The sequence below is a fragment of the Thunnus thynnus genome, chromosome 1 (assembly GCF_963924715.1).
Source record: "Thunnus thynnus chromosome 1, fThuThy2.1, whole genome shotgun sequence".
Lineage (NCBI taxonomy): Eukaryota > Metazoa > Chordata > Actinopteri > Scombriformes > Scombridae > Thunnus > Thunnus thynnus.
In genome coordinates, this window is record NC_089517.1 from 8,629,848 (window position 1) to 8,651,664 (window position 21,817).

At 39.6% G+C, this 21,817-nt stretch overlaps 1 protein-coding gene across 2 annotated transcripts; it reads right to left on the reverse strand.

Annotated features, from left to right (window-relative positions):
- Positions 1-1,863: 1,863 nt before the first annotated feature.
- On the reverse strand, positions 1,864-21,797 carry ttc17 (tetratricopeptide repeat domain 17). 2 transcript variants are annotated; one of them, XM_067574609.1, is made up of 25 exons: positions 21,627-21,797; positions 20,932-21,021; positions 20,451-20,620; positions 19,895-20,006; positions 18,234-18,365; positions 16,122-16,231; positions 15,819-15,966; positions 14,834-14,973; positions 14,162-14,322; positions 12,911-13,023; positions 12,535-12,687; positions 12,244-12,359; positions 11,898-12,054; positions 11,667-11,738; positions 11,098-11,322; positions 9,749-9,968; positions 7,394-7,513; positions 5,802-6,097; positions 5,538-5,691; positions 5,293-5,413; positions 4,757-4,916; positions 4,334-4,417; positions 3,467-3,586; positions 3,160-3,303; positions 1,864-3,041 (listed from the first exon to the last, which is right to left on the reverse strand). In XM_067574609.1, the coding sequence occupies exons 1-25, from the start codon at positions 21,795-21,797 to the stop codon at positions 2,910-2,912; spliced, it is 3,621 nt and encodes a 1,206-aa protein (XP_067430710.1). In that variant the 3' UTR covers positions 1,864-2,909. The 2 variants fall into 2 exon arrangements, with proteins under 2 accessions (XP_067430710.1, XP_067430789.1); XM_067574688.1 differs by lacking the exon at positions 11,098-11,322.
- Between the last annotated feature and the right edge of the window lie 20 nt (positions 21,798-21,817).

Consider the following 21,817-nt stretch of genomic DNA (forward strand, 5'->3'; position numbering starts at 1 on the left):
AAGCTTTTAGTTTTGTGACGTGCTATAAAAATATCCATTATTATCACTTTCAGGTTTTTGACTGCAACACCACAAAGCCAATAAAGATTTTATTTATTCATAATTTGCTTCAGAATATAACTCCAAATAATGAACAGCTGCTATCATAAAATTAAAAACTTTTAAATAAAAGGAAAATACAATAAGTTGTACTGTATATGCATGTTTATATATAGTTGACTGTTTATAGGTGGTAAGAAATTTGGATTGGAAGTGACCAAGTTGGAAAAAGCAGATATTAATTGTCTAAAGGTCTGAATGTCAAATGACAAAAACGTTGAAAACATCTGACCGCAGTTTTGCCATTTAAAATAGACACTGACCACAGATGTGTTTATGTGGTGACTTCATTCAGCATTAAGTTTCTTTCAAGGCTTTTTAAAGCAAGAATGAAGATTTTGACATCTCTGATGCTAATCAGAACTGCTGAAGTATCCATCTGCTCATCTGTTGAGAGTTGAAGCAGATTGTTTCAAAGAGTCTTTTTACACCTTCAAGTCAAACTTTTCAGGATTCCCAAACACAGTTCAGACAAAGCAGAGTCAATGTCTTAATTGACATGATTTATTCATAGCTTTGAATTTCTTTTCTGGATTCTTTTCTGGATTGTGGAGTCACAGTTTAAGTTTATGACAATCCGATTTTTTTTTTTTTTTTTCCCATCCTGAGTTCATCAATGCTGCAGACTGCTTGCTTTGGTAATGTCCACTAGGCTCAGCACAGTAATTACCAGTGTATTCTGCAGTTTCTACAAATGTAATATTTATTTCTATCTTAAATGAATGTTGTTTAAAACTAAAAGTGTCTTTGTTTACTGTTGGATCTAAAGATTTTAACTGGCTTGCTATACTTACTATAGTAGTTGGTGACTGGTGGAAGATGTATTCATTTGAGAAGTTGACAATTATTTTGGTTTCAGTATCTGTATAAATGGCATTAGTAAGATTTGATGCCCAGAAAGCCTTATGAAAGTGGAAGAGCACAAATATAGTGTGACAGAAAGCCTTCACTTAACCTGCCTCTTTAGATTTCAAAGCATTAATCCGAACAGTTAAATTTAAGATTTAGTAAACTGAAATTCAAGATCCTGAATGTGACCTGATGTTATTTTCTGTGGACATTAAGGTGTAGCATGTATAACAGCTGAAGAACAAGTATGAATACACTAGAATTAGAGATTAATGATTGTATGTCATATACATTTGGATGCTGTTTTAGAATTTTGTGAAGTTTTTCTGATATAAAGTCACTTGAGTGTCATTTTCATTCTTCAGTTAGAAAAAAAAAAACTGTCCTGTCAGATATCAGTACCTTGAAAGTATATCCAGTCTTTGAAATAATCTGATTAGAGGTTAAATTTGTTTTACCATCATAACTTAAGACAGAAGTCTATTTCAGGTTATTGTGAAAACTATAAGAAATACTGTTTACAAACTTCAAAAAGGTGTGAACTGTATACTGTTGGATAAAAAAATAGGCAAATCGGACAATAAATCAAAATATTACATAATGGGGTCTGATATCTGGGCTACAATTGTGATTATGTTTGAATCATGAGTGACTCATGACAGAAGTGACCAGATGTGGCTGCTCGCTGTCCTGTAACTACTGAGATACTGAAACCTTTGTGGATCCTTTTTGTGTTTCTGGTGACAATATCTACTTTTAAACCTGATACACTTTGAGCTATTAAAGGAATTGATAAAAGGAGTTTGCCTAAAAAGGTCGGACAGTGCCACCACAAGGCCGGATTTACAAGAAAGGGTTCAGTGTTAATAGTAAAAATACTACTAAACAAAGAACTGACACAGAAAAACAAAGTGATGAAATCCACACATTGCCTTTAATACTGTACATTTAATACAGATTCCACTTTTTTTTTTTTTATAGATGGTCAATGACAAACCTTTTTCTGCCTGATGATTTCCATAAGTTATGAAGCAAATGTAATAGCATATTTCAGTTTCTCTCTTTTGTAGTTAAATTAGCTTGTAGCAAAATCAGTTTGTAGGTCCCATATAAATAGGAATGATATAGAAAAAAAAGTGCAAAAACTGAGAATTCCATCCATTTTATGAAGCAGAAATAGTAGGGCATATATTGTTCAATTCGAACTCATTTAACCTCTGAGTTGAGAAGCACATTCCTTACCATCTCAGCAAAAGACTTAAGAAAAATACTGTATTGCAACCTTTTCAATTAAAACTTCCAATTAAATTAAATTAAAATGCAGCACCATCACCAGGCTTACACCAGGTTTCACACATCAGCAAAGAGACTGTAGTGTTATCCAAGAGAAGAATGGTACAATATACCGGAATTTTAGATGCTACCTCCTCTTATGGAAATGCTGCAATGTCTTCGAGAAGACTGTGAGCTATTCTTCCAATTATAAAAATATTCTAAAAAAAAAAAAACCCAATGCAGAACAATAAACTGTAACTCGAGAGCTTTATGCGATTTTATCCCCTTCCATTTCTGCAAGTTAAGCGAACCTAGAAAAAAAAACAACAAGTTTGACAATTTTAAGTTTGATTGTTTGAGAAACAAGAGATCCTGCATTTGAAATATAAGTTGAGGGGCAAAATTATCTACAGTCGAACTCTGTGACGTTTTAAACATAATTCTTTGGGCAGCTAGAACTTAAAAGAAAAAAACGAACCCAGATCCTACTGGATATGAATTTTGATACCTCACCTTTAACAAAAAATTACGTTTCTTATACTTTTTTGCGCAAGTTATCTGTAGTCTAAAGATGACTGTGTGTCTGTGTGTGTCTGTGTGTGTGTGTGTGTGTGCACATGTGAGTATTCTTTATCTGGTGTGTGCATGATTGCGGGCTACTCCTGGGGTCAAAATGGTTCAGTGGTTTAGGGCTGACGGCGCTCCCTCTTGGTAAGCAGGTAACACTGAATGGTTCTTAGCCGGTCTTTGGCGGGGGCAAACTCCGGCTGCAGCTTCAGAGTAGATTCGTACCAGCGCATGGCTTTCTCAAACTCCTCCTGCCGTCAAGAAACAGAACAACAGCGTCAGCATGAGGGCACATGACCTGCATCACTATGACTACACTACTTTACTTTCTGTAAAAGTGATGACGATCAAATTGATTGTAGCCATTACCATTGCTATATAGACGTTGGCGAGGGTGAAGTGGTTCACGACAAAGTGCGGGGCAATTTCTACCGCCATACGAGCGACTGTAAGAGCGTCCTCCCATAGTCGAGCGTTCTGGAAGATGTTGGCCAAGCTTATGAGGGGCACATCCTGGGTCACAGGCAAGGAGGAAAAACAACAGTGACTTAATTGCTGCAAAACAACCTTTAAAACTACATGAATTACATAAAATGCTACTACTGCACAACTGTAGCAAGAGGTGTCCTGGTGTGGTTAAGGTTATCAGCTGAAAAAAAGTGCAGGGGTGACTTGCCTTCATGTGATGGGGGGCGTAGTTGAGGGCCTGTCGCAGGCAGTCGATGGCTCTCTTGCCTTGACCTTTCACCCTCCAGTACAGTGCAGCCATACTGGATAACACCCATGACGTCTGATTCTGCAGTTTCAGGGAAGAGAGAGAAACACATGTTTAACCTAAATAGGAGATGTGTTACTGTTAAGTGTTGCTAGTAATAATTTATGCACAGTAATAACATCTTATTCAAATTATTTCTATTTTTCCCACAGAAATAAACAAAACAAACAATAACATGATATGCTAAATGCATCATATTTCAGAAAAAAAAACAGCCGCTAATTCATTTTGGCAATCATGGCTGCACTAATAAAAAAATCTGCGAGACTGGGCTGGACTAGCTAACACTTTATAGGCAGCCATGACACCGAGCAGTCTTCTGTAAGTGTCTGAAATGTTACCAAACTGTCCACCTGTTATGTCACTGGTAGACAGTTAAAATGTGGGAAAAAAATCCTGGCCATAACCCTGTCTTTGTTTACTATGATTACCAGCTTTTCTGAAATATCTATATTCTGAGAAAATGTCAGGAAATACTTTGATGAAGAACCAAATGAGATCGCTCATGTTTGTCAGATTTAGTTTAGGAGGACAGCGCTGGTGATATTCTAAAAAGCTGCGACAGAAGAGCTTGAAAATGTTGGTTCATGATGTGTTTATGTTCCAATTGCACATTAACATCAGTGTTCTAATAGTAGTTGACTCTAGCAGGATGCTTGGTATTGTAGGAAGAACTGAAAAACATAAGGTTCCGAATCAAAGCAGAGAAAAAATGCTGTTTTACATGTAGGTGATATTCCAAACTGTCTAAACATTGAGAGCACTTACCTTCTCCAGTACTTTAGCGATGCGTGTGCCCACCTGCTCGAAGGACTGAGGAGAGAACTTATCTTTGCCGAGGTTCTGCAGGACCTGAGGGTTGAGGTAAGGGGAGACACGTTTGAAACTATTTACTAAAAAAAAAGTGGGCCTGTAATTTGGGAATCCCAGGGGTTTTCTCCACTGAGTATAACATACGTCATGCATGCATTATCTACACCTGCTACATTTGATCTTAATAAACCCCTGATGTCTTGGCTGTTAAACCGGGGTCATTGTTAATTGGAGTTTTTGACTACTAGTGGCACTATGGAGCAACGCTCTGAAAAATAAAAAAGCCATATTTTTAGGCTCCTTCTGTCTGTTTTTGGTATACAAAGGGAAGAGTGTGCATGTTATGTCTTGTAATGTTTGACCTCTGCCTCAGCCTACCTCACGCAGCTGGCTCTCTCCTGTGTAGTGGATGGCGGCTCGATTGGCCACCCCTGCCAGGTGGTCGAGGGTGTGCATACTGGCAGCTAGGTTGGCGTTGCATAAAGGCTCGGCAGCTGGTTCCTGGAGCGGAGTGGCGAAGTCTATGTGCTCTGTGATGCTGAGGAAGACAGTGAGGGGAAGGAATTAAGCATCAAAATTGTATTTACTGTATTTTGGTTTTTGATATGCTATGATGCAAGAATGTCAATGAGGCAGCAATGCTTTTTTTTTTTTTCCTTTGTTTTACTGCCTGTTTTCTAACTCTTAACACTACACGGGTATTAAAAAACACTTCGTACATTTCTAATATCTTAAAAAGTTTGTGGATATTATTTTTGTAGATATGCTTTGTTCCAGTTGTTCCATGAGAAACAAAACACAGTGGACCAACTAAATGAATACCAGACAAAAAAATCATCTTTAAGGCTGTTTGTAACTGACTGGTTATAATCTAACTGAAAACGTGACTATGATCAGGACAGTGTTAAGCTTACTCAATGTTCTTGGCAGAGACAGCCAACCAGGTGCTAGCTACAGTGGTAAGGTCTACCCTCCGTGTCCGCTGGCACTCCTCTGGCCCTGGCCAGCCAAGACTTGTGTAGTCCTTCCAGCGACCTGCCCAAAGCAAAAAAAAACAAACAAAAAAAACATCTCTGTCACCTGGGTGGAGTCCAACGCCTCAGTGCTTTTTCTTTGTTCATACTGATGTAAGTAAATAAAATGCAGGTGTATGTGGTACCTGAAGGGCCAGGTGATGGGATAGTCGGTCCACTGATCTCCAAGACAGAGTGTCCTCCAGGTAGCGACTCCCCGTTCTGGTTGTCATCAGAGGTGGCGACACTCTCTGTACCGTCCACCTTTGCCTTCCTGACCCGCTTTACCTGGAAGGTGATCTGATGACGAACAATAAAAAGAAACTCATATTCAGTTCATCTGTGCACACTTCAGAGTTCTGTAATGGTTTTAATTCTATGTTGTGAAATGTGTAAGAATGAGTGCTTACCCATTCTGCTCCTTCATCATCCTCACAGTTTCCAAAGCAGGGCCCTCCGCCGGCCCGAGCCCCCATGACACGGTCGTTCTTTAGCACCCGGATACCTCGCAGGTCACCTCGCTTGCCTCCGACATCCAGGGCCCCTTCAAAAGCTCCCATCAGGTCTTCCTTCAGCTGCCACTCCTCCTCCCCTTCCACTCCTCCACTTCCAAACGGGGTGGCCATTTTAGCGGTTCCTGAGACAGAGGGAGAAGCCCGATGTTGTCCAGCTGCCTCACCTGACCCATTACTGTCTAAGACAACCTCTGTATCAACACAGGAAAAATGAGAAAGAGAAATTAGAATAGTGTTAAACTGAAGGAGCATTTTGTTGACTGAATGGGAGAGAAACACTATTCAGAGATCTTTAAGACATTCAACTCTCAGATGACCATATACTAAGTAGTATTCAAGCCCGCAGCAATTTAACACTAGAACCACCAGGTGTTGCTATATAGCTAAAACCGTCAATAGGTGAGATTTATCCATTCACCTGGCTACTGCATTTCTAACACTAAAAAATATACTCTGTCATTGTTTTAAGGCATCGTCTTCACAAAGGAATGTCTAAAGTTATGAAATGAATTTGTTTAATCATCACCTGTGTTTCGGTCCTGTTCTTTTATAATCTAAGTATCTTTAAGAGCACTAATTGCTTTGCATGGCCGTCAGTATAAATCAGTCTAAAAGGACACTGAAAATCGGTATTAAAAGGAAATATTTGCATATTTGGGTGGTGTGATATTATAAAACAACATTCATCATATAATGAGATAACCCATGTTATTTAAATTACCAAGCCTAAATACTCCAAATAGACAATAACAATCCATAATAATAATAAACAATCATTGCATATATGGGTGATTTAATGTCACAACAAAATTTTACACAATTTTACCTAATCAATTATTAATTTAGGCATTTCAACAATGTGTGAGTAGGATCACCAAGAAATTTGAGGTCACCTTTAAAGCTTTTTTTAAAAATTTATAACATTTATAATGCAAATATATATTTCTCTTTTGATGTTCCATTCATGAAAACAGAGTAAGGCAACGGGCAAATTAGGCTAAGGCACTTGATGAGGGTTTTTTTGCAGGTCATTCTCCTTTACTCTTTTTATAATTTAATTATGACTTGACGAAGTTGTCAAATCACACACTCCAACCGTTGCCTAGCAACTTAGAATGTTTAAACATGAACCTCATGGAAATAAATGCATGTCTTATACAGGTAAATTTTACCGGGTTGGTGGTTATAGGTATAAATGCATGTATTTTTAATCTGGATTCATCTTCGCTATTTTTAACAATAAGGGGTGCTTCACATCATTATTTTAGGAAAAGTCAAAGACTGGAGGACATGAATATTTTATTAAAACATAGTAATGTACAATTGAAAACTGTGGCGGTTGTAGTTTTATTCTATCAAACTGTATACAATGGACGGTATGCCATTGCCGTTAATTGAGTGATTTCTTTTGACCAAACAGTAGAGTATACAGTATAATGAGAAGATTTTACATTGCCACTGAGGGTGTCACTAAATCATATTCTTACTCTCAAAGAGCAAGGAGTCTTCCATGGCAGAAATGGCTGGTGTGTCCTGTTTCTCTTCACTGCCTTCCCACTCCTCCAGCTGTATACCAAGGTCATCCTCAGCCATGCAGGCAGCGCCCTCTGAATCAACACAAGTTATGTACACTTATTAATCAAAACCATACCGCGCTGGTAGACCTGCAGAATAAAAAAAATATTGGTGGCAGTGAGACAAACATGATCAAATTTACAATATTAACAAAGACATGGATAAAAAAACATGTACGGCATGTGACAAACAAATGTTAAATGTATTCTCAAACACTGTTTTTGTATTTTGTAAATATTTTGATAATGTACCTTTTGTGCATTTATACATTTGGAATAAAATGAATATTCTGTGACTTAACATCAAAATAAGATTAGTCTAAAATGAATTATTTTCATGATAAGATTATATTTTATAATTGAACTAATTTTATTACAGATAATTAAGTTAGGATATTTACTTTGGAGATGCAATAGTCGTTAATCCTATAGCAAGATCATAGCTCTTCTCTGGGAACAATCTTCTCCTGGATAAAAAGTGATTCATTTTATATTTTAAAACAGAGCAACTGTGGTTTTATTTTGTTTTTTGGGAACAAACAAATTAGTCCTTTCAGCTGCTCTGTCTCTACACTCTGGCCCACTATTCACTGTCTCGATTTACTCTGGCAGAGCTCAGACATTTTCAACCTTGAGGCTCCCTCTACTGTCTGGAAGACATTAGATCTGTACACTACGTTACTGGATGCCACAATGCTATAGGAACTGTGGGACACCCATGAAGTGTGCAAAAGATGTCATGGGTGGCTAGTTTGCAACAGCCAAGTGTCTATTTTTTTTTTTTTTGTTTTCTAATACTGAAACGTCTAACCCCATAATTATTTTTAATGAGGAATTTGTTTCAGGCTGCACACAGGCTTTTTTCATAAACAACAATAATGACACCTCTCTCAGATAATAAGGGGAAGATGCTGTTTAGATAGTGATGTCGGTCAGAATTGCAGGAATTGTGTCAGTTTCATTCCTATATGGCTTTCTTTTGGACTGTGTTAGGCTGGTGTTACCAAAACAAACATTCATTCACTTCCTACATGGCGTGTGAGTTCTTATTTGTTTATAAAAGTTGCTTCGAATTAACTCCAGTTGTCCTCAAGGATTATATCACAAGAGCTCTGAATAGGCCTGTAGTAATATAACTCAGGTGCAGTTGTTTGCTGCTCTCCACAATTTTGAATCAATGTACTGCATGTTTTCCGGAACCATTAAAAAAAAAAAAAAAAAGAAGAGTGCCCAGATTATTAGCATATGTTTGAAGGTAGCAATACGCCTAACAGGATCAAACATGTGGGAGGAACTGCAGCCATCATAACATTTTATATGAGAAAACAAAAATATTTTTTTGTGTATCTTACAACCTTTACCCTGACTTTAGGTGGGTGTGCGTTTTATAAGTTCTTGTGTGACCAAATGTACTCAATGTGCTTCGTGGGAGCAATATTTAGCTTTGGAGAGTAAAATATAGACCCTTCTAAATTCGGCATCAGCTATTTTCTGCGGCTTAAATTATTGAGTGGCAAAATTTCTCCACTTCAAAGCACTTTTCTCTTCACTCCCACTGATATGAATAACGAAAAAGGTGCACAGTTTCTGTTCACATCAGAAGCGCAACGTACTACTCCTTTCTCACGGCCACTCTTGCAGCTTCAAGGGACAACATCGGGAAGCGGGGGGTGGAGGGTGGGGGGGGGGGGGGTTTCTCAGTGTAAGATTAGAAAACAAGCACAAAACCTGTCTGGGGCCCAAGTGCATTTTAAGTCCATGCCTCAATTCTAGCTCAATATGGCCAACTGGTAGAACAGGGGAAAAACAGAAATAGATATAATAACATTGAGTGCCTGTAAACGCTATAAAAAGGGGATTTTCCTAATTTTTCTAATTAAAACAATCAGCAGCCTTAAATGCTATTAGATTTGCACATTGCAGCACAAACATTCTGCCATTAAACATTAGTAAGACTTTTAGTAATGTTTTAAATAAAATGAGATTAAAACACAAATTTAGAGACAAAAAAAAAGGCAGGTTCTGCAAGCGGCTGTATAGTAGTTCAGTGCGTTATGACCTTCAAAAAAAAACCATGATAAATCTTGTTTTAACATGCAAAGCTCTGCTGCTTGTTTTCATTGCAACTACCAAACAGTACCTCCGAATCCCAAAACTTCCAGGTCACTGCTGATGTTTTGCTGATGCTCTATAGGTAGTAAACTTGAAGAAAAACATGAATTATACTTGGGGGATACAGTGAGTTAAGCGTGTGCATTAGTTACTCACGTGAGCAGGGCTGTCGGTGTGAGAGATTGTAAAGGAAGGGATAGAACTGCAGACAACGCAGCAGAGGTAGGCTGGTGCGACACTGTTCGCAGCCGGCGAAGGACGAGTAGGAAGCGGAGGAGGAAACGGCCGTCACCAGGATGTGGCGGAACAAGGCCAGAGCACCTGTCACGTTGCCCTGGGCCAACTGCACACTCACCGAGCTGAGCAGGGTGTGGGGCTGATGCGGGGAAACAAAACCAGAAAATGTTAGCTGAAGGGAAACATACATGAAAACTGCTGCTTAGCTTTAGAAGATATGTACACATCCTATAGTCCTGCGATTGACATTGCAAGTATTTAATCTGAATAATCTTCCAAGGTTTTGTCACCTCCCCTACACAGGCTGGTTAGTTTATATATTTTATATATTTTTTTCATGTGATGCAAGATTATTGCATTATTACTCGTGGTCATTTTATTGAGTACAACCCTTTGATACCTCTACAACAAGGCTTGATTTAATAAAATGATGGAAATGTTAACAACTGATCTCTGTCAATGCTGACCAGATAGCATCCATCCACATTTCCTGGCCACACATGTTTAAATCTTCCTTATGTACTCTTTTGGGTTGAAATATGGATAGTCTGGAGGCCCCTGGAGAGAAGTGAATTCTTAATCACGTTCCTGGAACCGCCTTGAGATGATGAGTGCTTTCTGACATGGAAATATACCGCTGGAGGCCTCCGTTTGACAAAGGGTACAGTGTGCAGCCATTCAAAGTTGCACTTAAGTCAGCAATGTTTGGGTATGACGTAGTGGTATTCAAATGTGGTTTAACTGGTATTAAGGTCATGGTAATCAACTCGTATGGCTGGTAATGACTCTGGAAAACGACACCTTGTTCTAGACACATGTCATAGAAATGCCAGAGTACATAGCTTTGTACAAAACAAAACAAATGCAGTGATTCAACAGATCACTTTTATTAACATTTGAGCCAATAACGTCCTCATGGCCCATACCCTAGTATCAATTTTATCCTCATATTCCTGTTTGGCTGTCTGCCAGACTGAAACCTACAAGACATTTATTAATTTCTTACAGAATTCAAGCTTTTTTTATTTTGGTTGACCTGATAGATAAGAAAACATTTACACTGACGAAGCACGAGTAAGAGAGGAACATGAAGAGTACAACGGGTACTGTTTCATCGATTATCACACCTGAGGAAGCTGCTTGTTTGTGCTAGCAGACAAGTGTACCTAATAAAGTGTCCAGAAGTGCGAAATAAACAGAGTACACTGTGTAAGTGTGTAAATCTAAGATGGTGAATTCAAACAGTATATGCATTAATGTGCCTTTACCTCTGATGCATTGAGAGCCAATGCTTGTTCCAGTAGTGTTTGTGCGTGGGTGGTCAAGCCGTGGTGTAGCAGCAGGTTAGCAGCATTGGTGAGGGGCAAGTGGCGGTGAGAAGGCGGGGCTGAGCTCAAAACTTGGCGCAGGCACTGCAGGGCACGGCTGCCATTGCCTTTGGCCCGCCAGAATAGAGCTGCCTCATTGTAGACCTGCCAGCGGGGTATAGTGGCCTATATATACAAATAAACTTCTGTTAGCTCTGAAAATGATGGGTTCAGACAACTGCAGTTTGGAGCAATTTAGAAGGGTTAGAGTGATTGATGGTAGTTTGAGTGTATGAGCATTGTCTCACTGATGGGTAAATCCATATTCTATCATTTAAGACAGAAAACATGTGCCACTCTCAACGGATTTGAACTCTCAAGCAGGTCACAATTCATTTGGACACGATAAATCGCTGAGTGGACTGCAGAGAGAGATGCAGCAGTAGCTTTCTGCCCTTGGTGATATGGATGAAATGTACAGTACTGTAACTGTGAGAAGCATTATTTTGCAACAGACTTGTTTCACTGACTTGTTTCATAGCTTGAACTATTCTGGAGCCAATCTGCTCCAAAGTCCATCCTCCACTGCGTAACTGCAGTATCTGTAATCAGACATATTCATGTTAATGCTTGAATATTCTTTTGCACTTACCATAGAAACACGAACACACACTACTACGCTACAACTTGTAGCTTTTCCCATCTTTTTGTTGTTCGACACACACACACATACACACACAAATAAACAGACAGACAAATACCTGGGAGGCAAAGGGATCTGGCAGCTCCTTCTCTTCCAGGGGCCAGTCTAGTGAAGCCGGCAGGAGGGCTGGATGTGGTTGAGGGACAGGACCACAGTCTGGCAGAGAAACCGTCTGAGGAGGACTGCTGCTCCCGTAGAGGAGGGTTGTCACTGGGCTGAATACACACAATGAGATATATTTCACTGATGACATTTTTATGCAGTCGGTTTTGTTCTGGGGTTTCTTTGCTTGGTTTTGTAAAGCAGCTCGAAAATCATTCTGAGGAACTTTAAACTCAAGTGGAAAGTAGCTATGTAGCTATTACATACCCACAAAATACCCCAATCCATGAATGTGTACTGACCTGAGGCCCTGCGTTTCAGGTGGAAGGTAGTATGTCGGCAGCTGGTGAGCAGGGGGAACACTTGGATACTCATTGGCACAGTCAGTTCTCTGAGGCCACAACATCTTCTGCATGTCCTATGGCAAAAGCACAGTTACAGTAAGTCCTTGTTCTCCAAAACAATGATACAGTCTAAGAGTATACTGGTAAGCCAAATGACAGTGTACCTTGCAGTCGTCTAGCTGCCTGGCAAATTTAAAAAAAGAAATAAAACATAAACAATCTACAATCAAATGTAATTCTGTGTCTTGCCTGTGTGTAATCCTGGTGGCTGCCCCAGAGGGCAGCGACAGGATCCTGGTCTCCGGACACAGAGGGATGGATCTGAGGGCTGGATGCTGTCTGATTTGAGTTGCGCTCTGACACAAGTGCTACGCTGGATGCCACGGACACCTCCTCCCCAAACTATGAACATAGAGAAAAACAAAAAGAACTGTGAAACAGAATCTGAAGAAGGATTTCTTTACTGTGTTATGTCTCAAAAACAAAAGTGTAAATTAACATAAAATATAAATATGGTAGTGTTATTCATTTCACCTTTAATTTCTTTATCTGTGAACAACTCTGGACTAATAAAAACTATGCTTCTTATAAACATCCCCTATATTGTAATATTTCAAAGACTTACTTGGACATAGTGGACATGTTCAAATAGATCACCACGGTGATAACGCACAGGCAGGTCAAAGGGGCAGTAGAGGCTGCGCTGCTGCTGGCCCAACCGACACATCTGATGGTTGCCTGGAGTTCACATGACACACAATACTCAGGTGCTGTTGATGTACATGTAGTGATATGCATGAATATCAAAGTCAGCTTGCTCTCTAATGCCATTCTCCAGTTCCAAACAATCATATTTCTTGTGCACTCAACTGCTTTGATACTTCTGTTCTTTTAAAGTGAAACTCTTCTAAAATTTATAATGCCTCACTTTCCGTAACCTTGGATGCACAGCACTTGCCTGATTAACTTAAGCCCCTTTCACACATGCACTGCAACCCTGAAGTTATCCGGGCATTACCCAGAGGAGCCGTATGTGTAAACACAAATGTCTGAATCAGTTGGACTGGACATTAAACAGACTTTACCCTGCCAGCTCCTTAGTATCATGTATCGTATAGTACCATGTGTGAATACAGCAGTGAATTCTCCAGAGAATTCACAGCCAGCGAGTGGGCTACAACTGCTCGCTGCTGTAAGTGCAACAACACCCGGCAGTGAGGGAGACAGTACAAGCAATTTATCAAACAACCACTGAACAAGAAGAACACGAACTTAAATACGAGATCTTTGACTTCCAGCAGTCAACTCCCCTCTCATCCGCAGCTGCTATTTTACATAAAACCTGCGTTGTTTTGACCAGGCCTGAACGCTCCGCTGTGAAGCTAGCAATAATAGGAGAGAGGACTTCCTGTGATTTCTCATAAAATTAAATCCATTTTATTTAGGGTGAAAATCTTAAAAACGCTGAATAACAGCGTACTTTTTGCGTCATATCTTGCCTTCCGCACCCCTTGCCTAAACCAAACAGAGTATTTCCAGTAGGTGAGAACTACATCTGATACAGACAATCTCCTGCTGTGTGCTACATGTGTGAAAGTTCATATATGAAAACGGCTAACACGCTTTCTTTTCTTTGTAATCAATATCAGTATTTATCGAGCTTGTACAAGCTAACTCTCAGCCAATACAGGCTGGTACTTCCTTTCTGGACCAACTAAGCAGTTAGCTCTACGACCATAGCAACATTCTGTATACAAAATTCAAAAAAAATAAATTAACAGAATAGTAAGATTATACAACTTTCATATATCATGATTGTTTTAGGTACACTCAGTACTATCATGCCCTGGACTAGTTACTGTGCCTGGCAATTTACCAAGCTGGGCTTCCTTGGCCATCTGGGTCTCATGGATAATGTTGCGCAGGATCTGCTCTTCCTGCAGCAGCTTGTGTTTGTCCAGTGCCTCCTGCTGGCGAAGGTAGTGGTCATGCTGCTTCTGGTACTCCTTCAGCTCATTCAGTGTCCGCTGCAGCGATCTACAAATGTGGGAAAACGAGGAAGGCGAAATGTAAAATACAGGACAGTTGTCAGAGATGCATAGCAGGGTAATACGGCACATGACACGATAATCCTACAACCACGACACGGAAGTGATACTCTTGCATTTTCCTTGCAGACCACCAAAACGTTTAATTAAAATAGCCTCACACTATCCAAACAGAAATATGTTGGACAGTCCATATTTCTTACCAGCTTAAAAATTAATTTGTAAAGAATAATCATCATCAGTAATAGGAAGAAAAAGAGAGAGGAGAAAAGCTATTTGAATGCGTCCTTTGACAACCTAAACCAGCATCAAACGTGCAGTATAGCGGTAATTTGATAGTTTGCCATTGTTGGTGCGTCACAGTTGCCTGCAATGGGACATGTTTGTAAATGTCTAGACATCTTGGCGAATACCTTACCTCTATAATATTTGATTTTGTGTACATATGTGGTATTTGCAATCAAAGTATTTGGAATGTGAGTGTATGAGTGCTTGTCTACCTGTGCTGGGCTTCTAGGCGCTGCTCCAGCTTTTGCTGACAGAGCACAGCATGTTTCCTCCTCAGGGCCTGCTCAAAGCCTGGCTGGGCCTGCAGTGCCTGCTCATAACACAGCACTGAGTGGTTGTATTCCCCAAGCATCTGGTCAGACAGTGATGGAAGAGGAGACATATGTACCATGGATACAGCAGAGGACAAAGCACTCATTTGTTTCATGTAGAAATCATGTAGCGACATTTTTTTTTTAAAACTACTGCACAACTGAATAAAGTTTTGGAGACTCAAATAGAGGTTTCAGTAAAATGCTGGTTATTTAACTGAATAAATATTAAAAGCTTATTTATAAGTTGACAATACACAAATTATTTAGATTATGAAAATATGAATCTTCTATTTATACGCTGACACGTAAGAAGAAATTGCAAACAGATTGATTTTGTCTCATTAGTGTTATGGGAGCCCTGAAACTCAGGTCCAGGTGGTGAGATAGAAGAAGTCATTATCAATAAAAAAAAGCCAGAACATCACTTTCCAGTGAGCTACTGCATCAATACAAGGAAAGATAAGAACAGGAGCATGCTGTTCAGATCAACTGACATTACATTTTACAGGTGCATTAATCCTGTAATCCAGTTTTTAGTTGAAAAATACATTTTCTGGAGGGAAAAGTAAGCATACTATTAATTTGTTGGCAATTAATCCTTTCTTAGCATTGGTAGGGTAAAACCAGAGAAACTGAAAACACGTATCTAACTAACCTTAGAATGAACTGGATAATTTTACTTTGAAATTGTTTTTTTTATGGCAGACTATTAAAGTGTGTGCGCTGTCCTGTTGCATAAGCTTTTATTTTAACATACGCACACACACATAATGAAATACAGCACCTTACTGGCAAAGAGTTTCAAGCTTAAACAATCTGATTTTTACAGCGTACTGACAAAGTGAAAACAATACTGTTTGAACATTCTTTCTTTTCAACTTACAGCATAAATGTTACCCAATGTGTAGTGGCTGGTGAAGAGATCTGAGGTAAGGTCCAGGGCGGCGTGGGCTAGAATAGCAGCATCTGCTGAAAAATGGGCACGGTGCAGGATGTTGGCCATGTTAACCAGGGCTACATCCTTGTGCTGCCTACAAACATAACACAAATACACGCACACACACACACACACACACACACAAAGAGCGTGAGAATGTGGACATCTGTGTTAAAAAAAAAAAAAAAAGCAGTCTCATACAATAAACAGTGTACTAGTGCAGTTGCCTTCTGTCCAGCCTGGCAGTACCTTGGGGAGAAATGCAGAGCGCGCACTACACAGTCCACTGCCCTCTGTGGCTCGTTCTTCATACGCCAATAAAATGATGCCATGTTGTACAGCACCCAGGATGATGAGTTCTGGAACACACAATCATACAGACATGCATAGGCATGCGCACATACATTTTTTTGATTTCTTGGAAGGACTAAGTGCCAAATGTTAGGTCTCTACAGAGTCTTAGTTTTTTCCCTAAGATAGTTTCAGTCACATGCCTATTTGGGCTGACTTCCTGATACTCTGAATTAGTGCTGGGCGGTATAACCAAAAATTTGTATCATGGTATTTTTTAAGATTTGGGCGGTTTCACAGTATATCATGTTTTTTTTTGTGCATGACTGGGCCTTTCTATAGGTTTATAATAGCTTATTCTACTGGAGTACATAGAGTTTACATGAATTGCTTCAAAAGTTTGTTTCTGAGTCTGAATGAAAGCTGCCTGTAGCAGCATTATGGCAAGCTACATAGAGATCTGTATCCGGGGAAGTTTGCTGGCTAACCGAACCACCCACATATTCATTTGCACACACTAGTTTGTTTACATGTATGAGGCTGGTTTTCACCATGGTTAGATCATTGGGAAACTAAAAGAAACTAAGTGCAATGAGGGATTATCCCGTGGACTATTATGAGGACGATCATGAGTGATGAGTCATGATGAGTGAGTCATGATCACTTGGACTGGCCGAGCGTATTTATTTGAACCAGAGTACGCAGAGAGGAGATGAAGCAACTGAAAGAAGGAAAACAAAGAATGGGGCGACAGGACCGTCAGGAAAGTCAACGTACCATGACGGTTACCTCAGAGAAACTGCTGCTGTTCCTGCAGTCACTGCTCTCCTGAAGAGTGCAGAGGAAAACTTTTTCTGCAGTTGGACCTGTTACTGCCAGACTCGGGAAATCTAGAAGTGCCCGTGGATGAGAGTAACCCCAACTGTGTAAATACTGCACATGGATTTACAGCGTTTATCGACATTGTCGTCCTGGAGACTGATTTATCTCCGCAAAACTAAGCGGGAGAAAAGAGCGAAGCCAGCTGGATCAAACACTCAGCGCCACACTGTAAGAAAAATATGATTACAACACATAACTGCGTGTGGAATTACAGTATGCAGGTCTCTATCATCCGGCAGTAGTCCATGAAAACTGCTCAGTGTGTATCTTGTCATTTTATCCTTGCAATTTGGAAACTTGCAGACGTGGGCCATTTTATTTAATCTACTAAATTTCTACTTCTCTAGCATGAATAGACGCTGAGCTATCCATAGCCTCATAAACAAACCTGCATACAAACTGCCCTGGATGTAGTTCCCTATAGAGTTAGCCATAATAGCTGCTACAGGCGGCTACTTCTTGTGTTTATTTTCGTTCAGACAAACTTTTGAAGCAATTCATGTAAAAATCTTGTTTATTTCTGAAGTAGTAGGAGTGTAATTACACGTGGAGCCTCATTCACCTAAATCTTAATCTTAATCTCCAGATTCTCAATAATGGAACTACCTGGCTAGCTAGCGAGCTGTACCCAGCATGCCGTTCGGCGATGTAATTTTGTAAATGTAAAATTATTAGTGTTTATGCATCACAAAGTTTGGTATGCCATGGTGTTTTGCCCTGTTAAAAGAGTTAGTTGTGGGTTACTACTTGTTGTGTTATTAAGTTATAACTGTTAGTAAGAAGGTTATGTAGTTAATAGGCCCGACCGTATTATATATTTTGCTGCCTATTGAAGAGTTACAGCAATTATTTCAGCTATGCACCAGTATGGCGGTAAATGAAAAATTCTTCTTGTACGGGAAGTTATAACTGGTATACCAGATGAATCAGTATACCAGCCAGCACTACTCTGAGTATGTCTGGGCATGTACAGACAGTGACTATTGCTTGTCATCAACAAATCTACAAAACCACACAGATTTTCCGATGGTGACTGACTGACTGACTAACTAACTTTACCATAACACTTCTCCTAAATCTACCATTTCTATGCCATTTTTAAACACATATTTCATGCTTATGTGCTAAATCTCCAAAGGGGAAAACTTTAACTGCCTTATGAGGCAAAGTTGTCCGGATTGAACTTACCCTCAGTAATCCTTGATGGATGCGATGGCCCACCACATCAATACTGCGGCCCAGCTTCTGAGACAATGAACTAAAAATGGGGTCCTCCTTAGAAAGCAGTGGAGAGGTAAGGTTTGCCCTCTCTTGCACACCCTGGAGGAGACCAAAGTCAAATGATCTTTCAAATTCAACTCTCAAACATTTCTGCTTTCAACTGATCTCACCTGACAGCATGGGAGTAATCAAATGTTTTTCCCAGTTACATAATGTTGCATACCAACTACTGAAGCACAGATTTCAAACGTCTGTGGAGTTACATAAACACAAATCTGATGTTCTGGCCAACCTGTGATCCTCAACCTGATTAAGTTAGAAGACAACAGAAAGACGACCTATTGAAATAAAGCAGAGTTTTGGGGGGTTTCCACTGTCACTGTAAACAATATGCCTTTTTATTGTCACTGGATGACAGAGGGGCCTTCCTTGTAAAATAGTTTTTTGGACTTAGATGCAACCTTAAGATCAAATCATGTTCAAGATCAAGAAACACAGATTACAGTAATTTGTATATTATGTCCACAGAGACCGTTTTTAATACTTAAAGGGTCACAGAATATAAATGTCTTAGCATCTGGTCCAAATAGAAATTTACATTTAAATACCCTACAGACAACTTTGTGTACAACTTTGTACAGACACAAAACCAGTTCTCCTTTGCGATGTAAGAGGATGATTGCTGAAGCAGTTTTTTTTTTCTAAGTTTATGGATTATTGGGAAATCACTCTGTTACCCCAACTCTGGGCCTTTAGATTGCATTTCCCATAACACTCTAATGGTCATTACTGAGGATAATTACAAGACTCCGCTGCATTATATTTGATGAGGTTCATTGGGCTTCCCTGACTGAGAATCTTGATAACCCTGTACCAGAACTGATCTCGATAAGTCAAGACAATTTTATTTATATAGCACCAAATCACAAGAAGTTATCTCACGGCACTTTTCATCGAGCAGGTCTAGATCGTATTCCTTAATTTACAGACACCAAACATCCCCCGTGAGCAAGCACTTGGTGACAGCAGCGAGGAAAAACTCCCCTTTAATGGGAAGAAACCTCAAACAGAACCAGGCTCTAGTTGGGTGGCTATCTGCCTTGATCTACGACTTCTTTTGCTGTTAGCACACTGATTAAAAGGAATAATATGCAAAACCACCAACAAATCAAGATACTTATACCCATAATTTAAGACTCTATCATTCTCGATTATTATCCTGTCCACGTCTATGACTGCTTTATGACTGCTGACAATATTTGGATTATTTTCCAGTGAAACTGTAAGCAGATAATTGCTGTAAGAAAGCATAAGCTCAGCCAAACAAAAGGTTAAAAACATTACCAACAGTATGCTATCATTTGATCAATAAAAACTGTTGAAACCTTATTTAAACAATAACCGTTAAGAACCAATGACTATTGAGAGTTTGAACACAGGTAGTAGAGTACTTTGCAGCATAACTCTGCATCCCTCCTTTCAAAAACAAAGGTGTAAGTCAATACATTATTCCTAACAAACTGTTTGTTCAGTGATGAAGGCAATTATGATAACACTCATGATCTTGACTCATTCCCTTCTTGTTCCGTTCTTAACACAAACCATTGACAAGTATGGCCTCTACTCACCCTGAGATGCTGGAAAGCATGGATACTATAAGGTAGTTCGAAAACTTTGGCGCAGTCAGGCTTTTCTAGGTCTGGGGGTAGAGCTGACCGAGAATCCACATAGTCTTCAGGGCTACAGGCAAGAGGGAAGAAGGAGATGACAACATATTTAAAAAAAAAACAACACAACATTATTTGACTAACTGATCTAGCGTAAAAAAAAAAAAATTATTATATATAAGTTTAATTGGATATAGCGACAAAATCATCAATGAAACACAAGAAAAGTAACATTAACAATGGCAAAAGTCACCTCGGAGTTAGTTTAATTACTTTTGATATGCATGTGTTTAAAGGCAATAACAATAATTATATGCAAAATAAATTACTTGAAAATACAACCCACATTCCTTCATGGTGACACTGAGAGACCAGGTGCAAAACTGTGAGTACCCTCACTTCTGTCATTAGGCTATGTGAAATTTAAATGGTGCCCAGTACCCTTAACACTTTACAAAAAGATCAGCAAGAACATGTTTTCTTCAGGAGAGATGCATTTCTCTTTCCTGACACTAACCTGATGTCTTTGCTTTCCAAGGAGATGTAAGTGCCATCATACAAGTCCAGGTCTCCCAGGGGTACCTTAGCCATAACACAGTCTGCATCCTCTTTGTAGTGTCGCTGCTCAAGCCCTGTGTCCCTGTCCTCGTTCTCCTCAATGTGTATCTTCTGTGCCACTAGCTGCTTCTGCTCAACAATAATCGAGGACAATGAAATCAGTGAGGACGGGTGGGTTCAAGAAATGGACAGGTGACAAATTAAGTAACCCGAAGTTAAGAAGAAGGAAGTGATTAGAAGGTATTTAAATGATATGTGAAATAATCAATGCATGGATAGAAGGTATTTATGTTAAAGCAAAAGAGCATGTTCTTTTTTTGGGAGATCTGAATGACAGTGATAGAGAGGTAAACACCTTTAGGACCAGAATGAAAACCCAAAGTGAAACCCGCTTGCACAACATCATTGCACATGACACAGTCAAAGGAAAACTCACACACCTCTAGCTTCTTGAGGTAGTTAACCCGAGTCTCTTGCCTCATAAAGATCACTACATCATGTGGATGCTTCAGATTTAAAGGGGAGTCAACCTGAAACAGCACAACACAAACAAACAGCATGTTTATATCAGTCCCAGACACTGAGTGCGAAACACATTCAGCCAGCGGATAAATCCGATAATATGACAGTATACACAAGTTTTAAGTCATCTAAGAAATGGACTATCGCTAAGTTTAGTTTTTAATATGTGCAAACTCGCCAGCCACACCGCCTGTCACATAAACATAAACAGGATTTTTCTCTCTAAATGAAGGTAGCAGTTTGCTGACAGTTGGCGCCGACCAACAGCAACGTTAACTCGAGCTCACTGATAAGCCGTTTCCAACGCGGACGCTGACATGGGCCCGAAATATTTTGGTCATCTTGACCTCAAACACCTAGCGATAACGTCAGTTTTAAGGTAGCTGATGGAAGCTAACAGACATAGCCAAACTAAACAAATAAAAAAGGTTATTCTCTCGCTGTATGTAACGTTACCGACGCGGTCAAACGTGTCGTACGGAGTTCAAACGAACTACCAACATTATGTTAACAAACCATAAACCAAAACGTTACTGTTGATGCTAGCAATAATAGCTTTACAAGCTAGCCACCTAACGTAAGCGTTAGCAGGTCAATGAGCTAACTGCCATACTTGTTGTTGAATTTTTCCATCCTCTGTGACAACCCAATGAGTCGTAGCTCCTCCGGAGTCAACTACAAGTATGCAAAGAAGGATGAAAAGCTTCCCCTGAAATGACGGTTTTCGCGGATAGCTGACACGACAGGGCAAAGACTCAGGACAGATTTTCCTGAGGTCCGCCATTTTTTTTTTGCTCTGTGGCA